General features: G+C 38.0%; 3 protein-coding genes across 3 annotated transcripts; all 3 read right to left on the reverse strand.

The window, feature by feature from the left end:
• Nucleotides 1-388: 388 nt before the first annotated feature.
• On the reverse strand, nucleotides 389-5,603 carry CBG13325 (the record flags this gene model as incomplete). The annotated part of the gene is given in 12 exon segments (XM_045243886.1): nucleotides 389-490; nucleotides 1,420-1,642; nucleotides 1,659-1,870; nucleotides 2,544-2,765; nucleotides 3,055-3,332; nucleotides 3,382-3,533; nucleotides 4,515-4,728; nucleotides 4,778-4,874; nucleotides 4,919-5,200; nucleotides 5,250-5,342; nucleotides 5,399-5,509; nucleotides 5,562-5,603. 12 exon segments carry the CDS (start codon nucleotides 5,601-5,603, stop codon nucleotides 389-391), a joined length of 2,028 nt encoding a protein of 675 aa, XP_045095123.1.
• Nucleotides 5,604-7,456: 1,853 nt separating this feature from the next.
• Nucleotides 7,457-11,307, reverse strand: Cbr-top-3 (the record flags this gene model as incomplete). Its single annotated transcript, XM_045243887.1, has 7 exons — nucleotides 7,457-7,723; nucleotides 7,769-8,597; nucleotides 8,856-8,941; nucleotides 8,986-9,470; nucleotides 9,524-9,705; nucleotides 9,747-9,875; nucleotides 10,961-11,307. 7 exons carry the CDS (start codon nucleotides 11,305-11,307, stop codon nucleotides 7,457-7,459), a joined length of 2,325 nt encoding a protein of 774 aa, XP_045095124.1.
• Nucleotides 11,308-11,592: 285 nt separating this feature from the next.
• On the reverse strand, nucleotides 11,593-12,885 carry CBG13327 (the record flags this gene model as incomplete). Its single annotated transcript, XM_002641412.1, has 3 exons — nucleotides 11,593-11,827; nucleotides 11,889-12,589; nucleotides 12,646-12,885. The coding sequence occupies 3 exons, from the start codon at nucleotides 12,883-12,885 to the stop codon at nucleotides 11,593-11,595; spliced, it is 1,176 nt and encodes a 391-aa protein (XP_002641458.1).
• Nucleotides 12,886-13,143: the final 258 nt, after the last annotated feature.

A 13,143-nucleotide genomic window follows, 5' to 3' on the forward strand; every position in this document is an offset into this window, starting at 1 on the left:
GTGTCGTACACGATGAGCAGGCGGAGCAACTGTTCGGAGTTTTGAGGCAATTGTCTGCTACTGGATAGAGAATGAGGTCATCTGGGAGAAGAGGGGCAACTGGCAATGTGATTGACAAGCTATCTCAATTGAAATGTTTTTTGATATGTGAATTGAGCATTTCTGAAAACTTGGGGACCGAACTTCTTAAAACATGATTCTCCGTTTATTTGATACCAGCAAGCTGGTTATCTTCTTTGGGTTTCACTTTTAGTTATGAAGCCAATGTCCCTTTTGCCGGACGATGCATCTCCCGATGGTCGTCCTAAACAACGTCACTATAAATATCTGATGATAAGACTCCTCGCACTCTCCAGAACTCCTAATCTACACATCTTCATCTCCAACACTATCTCATCATGTCTCCCATTTGCTTTTTCTTTTTCTTCGTCTTCTTTGCTCCCAAAGCTTCTTCCGTTTCCGTCAAGAGCTTGGAAGAGCTGGAGACGGACTGAAATGCATTAACACGTACGTGTATGTGCAAGTAAAAGAGAAGAAGGCACAGAAGTGTTGAAAAAGAAGTGTCTCTGTCGCTGTGCCCTCGCGTCTAAAATTTTCGACGCTTTGAGCAATGGGTGCGCCCGGAACAAGAAAAGCCGCTGGCGACAAAAGCAAGAGACGGAAGATAAGAAAGTAATGAGCTCATTAATGAGATGTGGTCTAATTTTTTGAAAATCTCTTAATTGTGAAATTTTTGACAAAGTTTAGGTATAATAGATTACTGTAGCTAGGCCTTTTTTTAAAGTATGTTTCAGCTGAATTTTTTTATAAACAAAATCCTTTTTTTTCCGGAACGTTTTCCAAAATACATTTAACTCGCATTTTTTGCCTCCGTTTTTTAAGCTAAATCTGAAAATTTTTATGGCAATTTGAACAGGGTTGTTTTCAGTGATTTTGAATATTTTTGAAAAAAAAAACTGAATTTCTACTACTTGAATACTGATTTAAAACCATTTTAAAAACATTTATTCTACTTGAATTTATCAACAAGACTATTTTTACTACTCGGATATCAATTTCCAGCCAAAAATTACATAAACCCCAAAAAAACCCAAGAAGAAAAAAAGGCTGAGTCAAGGAACGCCGGCCTAAGTGAATCTAAGCCCAGGCTTCATGTGACATGATCGAAGACTGTGGCAAAGCATTCACTTAAACGGCATTGACTCGGTTTGTTGAAGAGGAAGGGGACAGCTTTCGGTGGGGGAGGGGAATGAATGTGAACAAAAAAGAGACATGACACATGCTCACGCTGTTTCTTTTTCGGAGCACAATGTTTCCGGAAAGAGCTCTTTTGGAGAAAAAGAGTATTTCGAGATCACAGCTTGATATACATGTTTCTTTTCAGTTCATCATGGGGATCTAGATCGGGGGATGCCCTACCTGCTCCTGTAAATCGGCAAGTTTGAGTAAATAGGAAGCCAGCTCGCGCAAGTCACTAGCTTCTAGTGATAGAAGTGATAGGGAAAGTGGACCGGGGGACGAGGAGACCGAGTCCATGGTGACAACAGGAGAATGAGAAGAAGACGGCAGCTGGAATACGTGTGTGAGTGTGTGTATGTGTGTGGAGAAGAAGCTCGAATGAGTGAATTGAGAGAGCTCTGCTCTTGGGGCGGACACACAACACGATGAGATCGAATGGGGGCGGAGTTTTGGGGTGTGGTGCTGGCAAAGCGGATGATGGAGAAAGTGGGCGGGATCTAAGGAGAGAGTGGACGAATACCTGAGGATAGAGATAGTGTAATGATGGAACTGATGAGTTGTAGACAACGAGTCGTTGGATTACTGTATTTTGGTACGGTGCGTTTGATGAATGCCTTCCAACACTGTTAGCCTTCTTTCCGCTCTTCTTTTCCGTTTATGTCACATAAAATTTATGTGTGAGAGTTTTTCAAACGATGTGATACCACAAAAGCAAGGTGGAGACAGAGAAAGAGAATGAAACGTGGCAGCGATATTACTCTGGTAGAAAAAAATCGGAGGCCCTACAACGAAAACTACAGTAACGTAAGAAAAAATTCCGTATTTATTTTCTCGTTTCTCACTGCTTTTTGTCGATTTCTCGATAGTCAAAAAAAAACTGACTGAAAGCGCACGAAAATCGAGAAAATAAAAAAAAATTCTAGTTTGCGGTAGTTGTCGTTGTGTGACCTTCCGACTTCTTGTACCAGAATAATAAAAGTGCAGATGAATCCCATATATTACCAAAAAGAGCTAAATAAGAAGATGGGGAGAACTGGCGAAGAGAAATGGACAATTTAATGAATCTTTTTATTTGGTCCAAAAAGCTACCCGCATGTTTCTGCTAACCGAGAGAGAAAGAAAGCGTCTCAATGAGATTGCACAAAAACAAATGAAACAATTCTTTTTCAAGGGGGAATACGGCCGAAATGGGTTAACCAGAAAGGAGAAAGGTGCCCCAAAAAGGAACTTAAATAGATTGGAATGGGATCAAATGGAAGGAGGAAATCTCATCGTGGTGCATGCCGCCGAAACAATTTAGGTACCTTTTCGTCAATTTTTCGGATCATTTCTTCTACAGCTGCACGACGAGCTTGATTCAGAAGTTCTATTTGATTATCCGGCAAGATCAACGGCTTTGGTTGGAAGATTTTATGGAAAGATGCACGTACAGCAGACTCGATATCATTCTTCTCTTCAGGACCACCGTCTGGTTCTTTGCTCAGAATGAGATCAGCTTCGGATTTCAGCTTCTTGGAGTCGGGAGGCTGTATAGGAATCGATTTTTGTTCAGAGAGAAGTCAGAAAATTCACAGCAAAGAAGAGCAACAAGATTGAATATGAGGAATGAAGTCCAAACGAAGGAAATGTCATTTCCGGTTAGTAATAGTCCAAATTAGTTGATTCATAGAACAGTGCGTATCAAAGATCACAGTAACCCATTTACAAAGAACAATAAGAAATTCGAGCAACGTTTTCAATCATCCAGATCTCAACCATTTTACGAAGAAGAACACCATGCCACGTCATCTCTGAAAACTGCAAAAATCCACTCACCTCTCCTCCATCGTCCATATCCAAATCAACATGTTCCAATTGTTCCAATAATTGAACATCTTCTTCATTCAGATCTGCACCGCCCGTCTCTTTGATATGTTCCAGTCTTTCTCTCATTGCTGTCAAGTTGCTCAAGTTAGCCTTCGCGTTTGCCAGAATATCATCCAACGACTTTTCAGTGACATGCTCGTCGTCAAGGTTCTCAGCATCTAGAGACGGCTCATTTTCCCCTTCTTCTTGGGATTGACGAGGAGTTTCAGGTGTCAATGTAATGCCTTCTAGAAAATTATAAATTGCGTTTCATTAGAAGGTTTCGAATGGAAATACCTCCTGTCTGTTTTGCATTGTTGATCACAGCATCCGCCTTTTCTTTTGGTTCTTCTTGTTTTTCCAACATTTTTCTAATTTGCTGAAGACGTTTTCGGCGTGCGTCCATAGAAGCGAGCTTCTCGCGGATCAGTGTATTCACTTGCTCTTTCCTGAAAAATATCACAGTCATTTGGTCAGTTGTCCATTTCATCTCTTCTTCTTTTGCTATTCAATCTCACTCAACTAAAAATAAAAGATAGAAGAAGAAGCTTCTCGGAAAGTGTGTAAAAATTTCGAAAAGTGTCAGGTGTACTACTACTCCAGTTGCCTTTGATTATCTGCAGGAGAGGAGAAGAGCACAAAAATGTAAAGTGTAAACGAGAGAGAAAGAAATAGAGTATTTGCCGGGGCGATCAATCGATCCGATGGACACGGGGGATAACAGTGTAAACCGGTCCACCGCGAGGCTCTCAGAGAGGGAGAAGCAGAGAATATCCGATGGATTTGTGAAATTTGTGAAATAATAATGGAGTTGATGGATCTTTAAAAAAACTAATTTTGTCCATTACAATGGAAGTCAAAATACCTATTTTCTCTGATAGTAGCCCGCCCAAACCGTCAAAGTTGAGCTCAATTATCTCAATTCCTGTTAAGGATAGGAGAAATTTGTCAGCTGATAAAATGTTTTTTATATCATGATGAATAATTTATCAGTTGACAACTTCGTGATATCTTTAACGGGAACGCAGATAATTGAGCTCAAAGTGGACGGCTTGGGTGGGTTTCTATTAGAGAAAATACAGTAGCTTAAAATATCTCAATACTGTTCAACTGGTTTCAAAAAACTGAAGCTGTGGAAGAAAAGCACCGGTGGCCGTGGCCGAAGGTTCTACAACAACAACTACAGTAATGTATTTAAAAACATTTTTATTTTCAGGGTTTAGCCGATTTTTTGTTATTTTTCCCTCAAAAAGTCGGGAAATTAAACATTTTGATTCAAAAGAATTGGCGGAAAACGGACAAAAAACGAGAAAATAAATCAGGAAAATGAAAATATTCTTAAGTTACGGTAGCTGTCGTTGTGGAACTTTCGGAACAAGAATAATAGTTAAAAGTACAGTATTCAACAGTAATCCATATGAAAAACTTACTTCTCCATTTCCTTCTTGATGTTCTCTCTGATCTCTTCTCTTCTTTTCTCTTTTTCCTCTTCATTCAATTCAGGTTTTGGTTGATTTTCCGTTGCACTGGAATCGGCTTCTTTCTCACCATCAACACCAAGAGTAAGACCCAGTTCAAGGCATTGCTTCTGCAATTCCTTCAGCTCTTTTTCCTGTCTTCCTGTTGTCTTTTTGAGAGCGGCCACTGAAAACTTTGTTTAGGGAATTTTCAAAATCTTTGCAAAAATTCCTACTTTTATTTATCCTTTCCATAACTTCAGCTCTGGCTCTAGCTGCCTCTTCATCTAGCTCCTTTGCTTTTTTGGCGCGAACCTCCATCATGGCACTCTTCTGAAAATTTTAACTATTAAAAAAACCCGAAAAGTTATACAAACCTTCTTCTTTGTCAATTGAAGTCGTTCCACTAATTTCTCGTTCAATTCTGATGCCGCCACTGCTTCCTCTGACACTTTTTTCAGCTCCAAAAGGGCTTCCTGTAGTTCAGCCATCACCTCACTGTTCGCTAATTCTTCTGGAGACTTCTCAGAATTATCTTCTTCGACGGCTTCTTCTTCTGCTTCTTTCTTTTCCTTCTTCTCTTTCAGTTTTTCAGCATCTTTCTTGATTTTTTCTTCAAAATCTTTGGCAATATCAAGAGTAGCTTGCTCATGAATTCCCTGGATTTTAGAAATTAGGCTTAATGGATTTTTGATAAGATTCGCTTACAACAATAGTTTTCAGAATATCCATGTACTGCGTTTCTTGTGCAGAAATAGCATCGTATGCTGCCAGCAGTTGTTTCATGTTTTCTTTCACTTCCTGAAAGATAGAAATGATAAGAATTTGATAAATCATTGATTCAAGATTCAGCTAACCTCGTTTCCTTCTGGTTTTCCGATTCCCAATTCCCGAAGCGCGCTCGCGATTTCCGATTTTTTACCACGAATGTCTTCGATGGCCTGCATAATTTTCTTTCGTCGAGTGATCTGAAAATGGAATTTTGAATTTTGATTAAAAATAAATGGGTCAGACACCTACCAAATTGTCATCCATGAGTTGCGGAAGTTCGATGGAACTCATTTTTGAATCGAAAATATAAAAATTAGAGAAAGCATTTTATAGGTAAAAGGAGAAAAAGAAAATTAGTTCGAGCAAAACTTCTAAAAATCGAAATTTAACAGTTTGTTCCTCTCTCTCGATTCGAAAAGTACACACACAATACTACCTAAACCAAACACGGCACACTTTCTCGATCAGAGACACAACGCAAACTGCAGAGATTGGAAAGACACAATTGATCGAACCGTCGGAAAACTGTACGGAATAGAAAACTGCCTATTTCTCTCTACATGCCGGTCTTCTCTCAGTACCCCCAGCGAAATTAGTCAGGCAAAAAGTTGGAGGAAAAAAGAAGGAGGAGGTGGAGGAATGATTCATGACGGAGGAAACGCCCTATTTGGGTGGTTGAAGTGAGAGAACGGTGGTGAAAAAATGGGAGTGGGTGGAGGAGTATAGTAATACTGGTATTTACTATATATTTTTGAGTTTATTAGAACAGAAAAGGAGTTGGGATGATCTGTAGATTTTGTTTGGAGTACTGTAGGAGGAGGGACTTTTAGTTGAAGGTTCTGGAATGAGTTGAAGATTCAGGAATATTCTTCCAATTTTTCGGATTTTTGAAAAAATTGTTTATTTCCAAAAATTTTAAAATTTTGATTCTCAGAAAGTTCTAACTTCTCAACTTTCGAATCTCAAATGTTTTGATTTCCAGAACATTGAAATTCCGAGTTTCTGAATTTTCCAATTTTCGGTTCAAAGGAATTCACAGAAATTCGAATTTTCGATTTCCAGAAGTTTAAAAATCGTAAATTTTATAATTTGAAATTTTGAAAATTCAAATTTTTGCTTTTCAGAAATTCCAAATTTCTGAAATGTTGAACTATTGATCTCCAGCAATTTTGAATTCCATTTTATCGTTTCGAGAAATTTGGAATTTTTGAGCTTTGAATTCCGGATTTTTTGAATTTCTGAATTTTCAAATTTTAGATTTCCAGAAGTTTCAAAATCTGAATTTTTGACTTGGGGAAGTCTAATATTTTTTATTTTCGGATTTATGAGTTTCTGAAATTTCAAAATTTTGATTTTCAGGAAATTTCGAATTTTTGATTTCCGCAAATTTTGATTTTCAGAAATTTCGAATTCCTAATTTTTGATTTTTGAATTCTAAACGTTTAATTTCCAGACATTTCTGAATTCCTAAAATTTGGTTTCCAGAAGTTTCGAACTTCTGGATTTTTGAATTCAGGTGGGGTTTAGATGAAAATACTTTAATTCTTAGATTTTGGAAATTAAGAAAAAAACATTGTGCTGAGAAACTAAAAAATGATAAAAATTGAGTGAATGAGGAATTCGACAACATTATTTAAAAGAAAATACCACTACCAATAATAATAATTCCTATTGCTAAAACAAGTACACCTGGAGTAGGTTGAAAGAAAGAAGAGCAATGAGAAACCGACTATATTAACTTCCTGCTGTTTACCTTCCTCCTTCCTTCTGATAACATTCTCTTCTTCTTCTTCCAGTTGTACATTTTAACAGCCAGGTACCGAAGATAGTGCGTGGGAAGAGTGGAAACCTGGAATCTATTTGCTTGCGGGCTTATCGAAAAACTATGGAAAATTTAGTGGGTCGAAAGAAAACATGATCAGACCGGAAGACAAAATACGGTTCTTTTGAGAAAAAGTTGTATTTTCTCGAGAAGAAAAATTCAGGTATAATCACTTGAGTACAGACAGATTCAGACCAGGAAAAACAATAACATCGCCGTAAAAATTTTAAAAACAGTGTATTACTTATAATCTAAACAAACAGAAAATTAAAACAAGAAAACGATTGATGGAATGGTTCAAAAGATTGAATGTGATATTTCATTAAACCCATTTAAAGAAATTGCATTTATCTGACGAGGTGTACGGTAGAGAGCATGTGTAAAACTTCTTTCCCTTATTCGGTCCTTCTTTTTGAACGACTTTAACAACGGCCTTCATTGGCTCTGGACAGGTACACATCACTTCTTCCTCTTCATTTTCCAACCCATTTGGCCCATCTGCTTGAGCAGGAGCACTTTTTCTCGGAGCACGAGGTTTTCGAGGTTTTGGATTCGTAAGACTGCCCAATACTTCGCTGAGAGTGACAATCTAGAAACCAACTTTTTATAAAAAACGAAGCAGTTCACTAAATACCGTATCATTATCTTCTCCCGCGTCGTCGTTCTTTGCTGGGCTTTTTGATTTTTTAGATTGTCTTCCACGTGGTTTTGGTGGTGGTTTCGGTGGTCCTGATCCTCTCGAACCTCCCCCACCACCACCACCTCCAGGGCCTCTTGGTGGTCCACCTCCTCCGCCTCCGCCACCTCCAGCTTGTTGGTTTTTGTTCAAATACCGTTGCAAACTTTGGGATAAAACTTCGATATTTCTCTCAGACTCCACAAAAATCGATTTATATTTTCCAATCTGTTCATCGAGAACCTCCTGTTTCTGTCTTCTGCCATCACAAATATCCTTTAGACCCATTTCTAAATTCGCTCTTAGATCTGGTTTGCTCATTGCAAATCCCATATCATCGTATCCATCGACTAGAGCAAGTCCTAGGAACGATGGAATGAGTTTTCCATCTGGTTTCACACCGATGTATTCTCGAGTTTTGATTTTCTCAATGTGTTCAGCGTGTGTTGCATCTGTACCGATACCGAACTTATCCATGAGAGCAATCAGATCAGCTTCAGTAAGCAAATCCGGAGGTTGAGTTTTTCCATCACCAATTTTCAATTTGTAGTCGCTGAACCTTTCTCCTTGATTGTATGTTGGCAGCAAACGGTTTCCCCATTTTTCATATACATAAACTTTCAAATATCCCATATCCCTGATTCGAAGACCTGACGAATGGAACTTCTCCGATCCAACCCTCAGGTTTACCATTGTTTCTTCGCCTTGTGCATCTTGGGAAACACAAGCGAGAAAATGACGGACGACTAGTTCATAGACCTTCCAGTCGTCTCCATGAAGAGTGTTTCTGAAAAAATTTATTGAAATGCCGAAAATTCTGAGTTTCTTCCAAAATTTCGGAATTTTTAAATCATATCTTAAAGTAGAAATTCAATTTTCCTATCACAAAAGCTCCAAAAACTGGTGAAAATTTGACAAAATGATTTCAACGCAAGAAAGTAATTTCGGTCGAGACCAACAAGAAAACTTTATGCGTGCGCCTTTGAAATACCGTATTCCCAAAAACCTTTCGAAGTTTCCGGAATTCCTAACGAAAAAACCTTACTTGTCTGCGAAAGTGAGTGGATGAATCGGTGGATGGGCTTCGTCACTTTTGTGTCCATTTCTAGGAGTTACGCCTTTTTGGAGGACCTGAAACCAAAAATCAATAGAAAACCACCAATTTCCATTCATACTTCTGTTGCAAAATCACCCCAAGTAGTTGATTGAACTTGTTGTTCAACTAACGGAGTCAAATTCAATCCAGGCGGGAATTTGTTTGTCTCCGTTCTCGGATAAGAAATGAATCCTTTACTGTACAACTTCTCAGCCACTTGCATCGTTTGCTTGGCTGACATTCTCAGTTTTGAAATTCCCAACTTTTCCAACTCTACAGTATCCAATGCTTGAGGTCTCCATTTGCTTTTCGGCTTCTTTGTCACTTTCTCCACGTGTGCTTCTTTTGCTTCTTTGCATTCATCATGAAGAATATCAACCACGTCCCGATCAAAAAGTCGGTTACGATCCCACAGAAATTCCACTTTATGTCCTTCTCGTGTATGCTCCACAGCCAACTTCCAAAATGGTTCGGAGATGAAATTCTCGATCAGTTTATAACGATCCGTCACAAATCCAAGTGTTGGGAATTGACAAGATCCGTAGCTGATCACTTTTGAGCTATCTTAAAATAGAACATGTGAACCTCAAAAACTGAGAAACTTTGATATTATTTACCACTTTGTCCCAACAGACTACTGAAACGATTTCTTAAATGAAGTGTTTGTAACCGTGTGAAAGCTGAGCCGATTCTCAAATCCAGTTCGCTTCGACAATCTACAGCAGCCACAATTTTTTCATCCAGTCGAATCAGATTCCGAGCAGCTCGCGTGATTGCGGCTTTTGTAATTTCAGAGAATCTGAATTCAAGTTTTTTTCTGAGCCCAGTGTTTTTGCTCACCTTGCTCTATAAATGTCTATTCGTCGATTACTTTCTCTGCAAACTTTGACGATTTCCGCTCCAATCGCTTCTCCTTCCCTATCACAATCAGTCCACACTACAAGTACATCGTGTCGTTGTGCTTCCTCTCTGAAATGAAATACGGATTTCCATTTTATGCTTTCATTCAGGAATGTCCGGAATGGCCTTTTCGAAATTTCGGAATATTCCGGTTTTGAAAGTTCCGGCATTAAACAAATTTTTAGGTAGAAACCCATTTTCCCATTGCAAAAACGCTAATGGGGTTATTCAGTGAGTCGGCAAAAAAGGAAAAAAAAACTCATTCCCAAATTTCCATTTTATCGTTTCGAGAAATTTGGAGTTTTTGAGCTTTGAATTCCGGATTTTTTTAAATTCTGAATTTTCAAATTTTTGATTTCCAGAAGTTTCAAAATCTGAATTTTTGACTTGAGGAAGTCTAATATTTTTTATTTTCGGATTTATGAATTTCTGTAATTTCAAAATTTTGATTTTCAGGAAATTTCGAATTTTTGATTTCCACAAATTTTGATTTTTAGAAATTTCGAATTTTTGATTTTGATTTTCCTAATTTTTGATTTTTTTATTCTAAACTTTTAATTTCCAGACATTTCTGAATTCCAAAAATTTTGATTTCCAGAATTTTCGAATTTCTGGATAATTGAATTTAGTGTTTAGATGAAAATACTTGAATTCTTAGATTTTGGAAATTAATGGGGTTATTCAGGGAGTCGGCAAAAAAGGAAAAAAAACTCCGCGAAAACTCGGAGAGTGTTCCAATCTGGCTGAAACTTTGGGGAAAACTGGAGAAAACTATAGGAAACATTTTGTCAAAGTTTGGGGTCAAAATATCGACTTTGAAAATTTGGTTGGAATTCCATTTTTCCCCAAAGTTTCAGCCAGATTGGAACACTCTCCGAGTTTTCGCGGAGTTTTTTTCCTTTTTTGCCGACTCCNTGAATAACCCCATTTTTTGGTGAAACATTGACAAGCGAAAGAGAGAAACGTTAGAAAAGTAATTCCGCTCGAGACCCACAAGAAAACTATTTGAGCGTGCTTTTGAAATACTGTAGTCCAGAAAGTTCTAATTTTGAAAAAAATTAACCGGAAATATTCCGAAAATGGTCGGAATTTTCAGAGTTTTCAAAATTCCAAATTTTGAGTTCCGTTCCGAACATCCCCAATTTCATTACTACCTCAATGTTTTCTCAATCAATTTCATATCCGGTGTAACTACATGTCGAACGGGAGCTTCAAAAAGTTCGACCATTGAAGTCGTCTGCCAGTTTGACATATTCTCATGGAACTGCCAATTCATCAAATGTCCAGAGACGCTAGTTACTGAAATGGCTGCTCTCTGAAAAAGACGTTGAAAAAATGGAATCAAAACTGTATTAACCTGTCCGAAAAGTTCGCTATTGAGTGTATAAATCTTGTTGAACTTGCTTTTTCCTTCTTTTCGATTCGATGTTCCATTCGAGAGAATCGCCGCAACTCCTTTCGCCACATCATTCTTTTCAGCCACAAAAAGTGCTCTTTTCATATTTACTGAGAAATTAGATTCATTTTTAATGATACTATTCTGTGAGAGAACAGATAAAACGGTGTTAGTGAAACCTGAAAGCGATAACCATCGTAGATGAGTGATCAAATATGATTTATTCACACGATAGCGGTAAATAGGATGAAAAGGCACTGGAATTTAGGACCCGATAGAAAATGAATGACTCAAAATTATTACAAAACACAGAAGATTATAAAATGACAAGAGAACATTTGCATATGTTGAACCCGATAAAAACATTAACTAGAAAACACATTTTTTCTACTATTCATAAATGGTGCCGTCGTCATCATCTTCTTCAATTAAATCGTCACATATATTTCGTCTAGAAAGAGAATCGGTCTCTGGGTTTTCAGCGAGATAAGAGTGATCCTCTCTGTCGATTCTGACGTTTCGTTGGTTTGCTATGGATGCTGATAACGAGTCTTTCTCGGCATCGTACTTCATCCTAGAAGGCATAGTTTCTATGTTTCCTTCTGGGTGATATCGTGGAGTTGTTCTGGGAGGGATAATGAATATGAGGAAACTCTAATAGGAAGAAATAATAATGAAGCACTAACCGAGATTTCCGCATTATTGGTCCTTTTATCACTGCATTCCGAATATGATGATTTACAATATGCCGGTCTAAATTTCGTTTTGTGATTGTCCGATAATCACAGTTTGGACAAGGATAAGGCTTTTCTCCAGTATGCGCTCGTTTATGTACTTTCAGTGATGATGTTGTTCGAAACCTTTTTCCGCAATAATCACATCCATATGGTTGTTCGCCTGTATGAATTCGAAAGTGAGCAGCAAAATTGTGACGGTATAGTACGAGTCCACAAGTGGGGCATTCCATTTTAGGTTTTGTTCCATCGTCTGGATTCGAAAAAGCTCCTATTACTTTTCCAGATGGGATGTATGGGATTGGAGCTGATTCATCTTCGAAGTCTGATTCGGCTTCAACTTCGTTATCATTGTTATCAGCATCCTCCTCATCAATTTGATTTTTTTCAACAGTCGGACCAACTTGTGAAACTAAGACAGGAGGTTCGCAATCTTCATCGTCGGATTGATATGCGATTTCCGTTTGCGGTTCAACAGAAACAATTACTTTTGACCCTCGAGGTCCCGCTATAACTTCATCAGCATTTCGTTGAGGTTGGGCATGATTTGAAGGCGTTGAGATCGTTGGTTTTATTAAAGTGGGATTTTTTAAAGGCGTCGTTGTTTCGAATTTTACAGAGTTGATAGACTTTTGAATTTTTTTGGGTTCTAGCTGAAATAAGTTGGACTATGTAATTTATAAAATTGTATTTTAAAAATTTTCCCTACCGGATGTGGTTCAGACGTTGATGCTTGTGCATCCCAGTCTTCTTCGTTGTCGTCAACGTCTTCTTCGACAACACGAGAACTGCTCAACGCCACTTCTCGCTCGAACGCTTCGAAAAGACAATCCTCAGTATGCCAATAGTATTCTCTCTTATTACGAAAATATTTCTTGCATTCGTTACACAAAAAATGACGAGTCACCGAAGTCCAGCTTCGTTCTTCATCTGTTTTCGAACGCCGCATATATTTATATCTGAAAATCTGATAAACTCGTTTAAAATTTCAATATGATATCCAGATAAGAAAAAGGATTGTAAAAGACCAGCGAATAAATGAATTATTTGGAAAAATTGTCTTTTTTCAAATTGATCCATAAGATAAGAATCTGAATAAATAGCGAAAATAAAACAAAATAAAGAAAAAGGGGAGGAAAATCAATAGAGTGAATAGATGCAAGGGGAAGGGGGTAGGCGAGGGTTAGGCCAGTGAGAGTGAGAGTAG

This window comes from Caenorhabditis briggsae (genome assembly GCF_000004555.2).
Source record: "Caenorhabditis briggsae complete genome, chrIII, whole genome shotgun sequence".
Lineage (NCBI taxonomy): Eukaryota > Metazoa > Nematoda > Chromadorea > Rhabditida > Rhabditidae > Caenorhabditis > Caenorhabditis briggsae.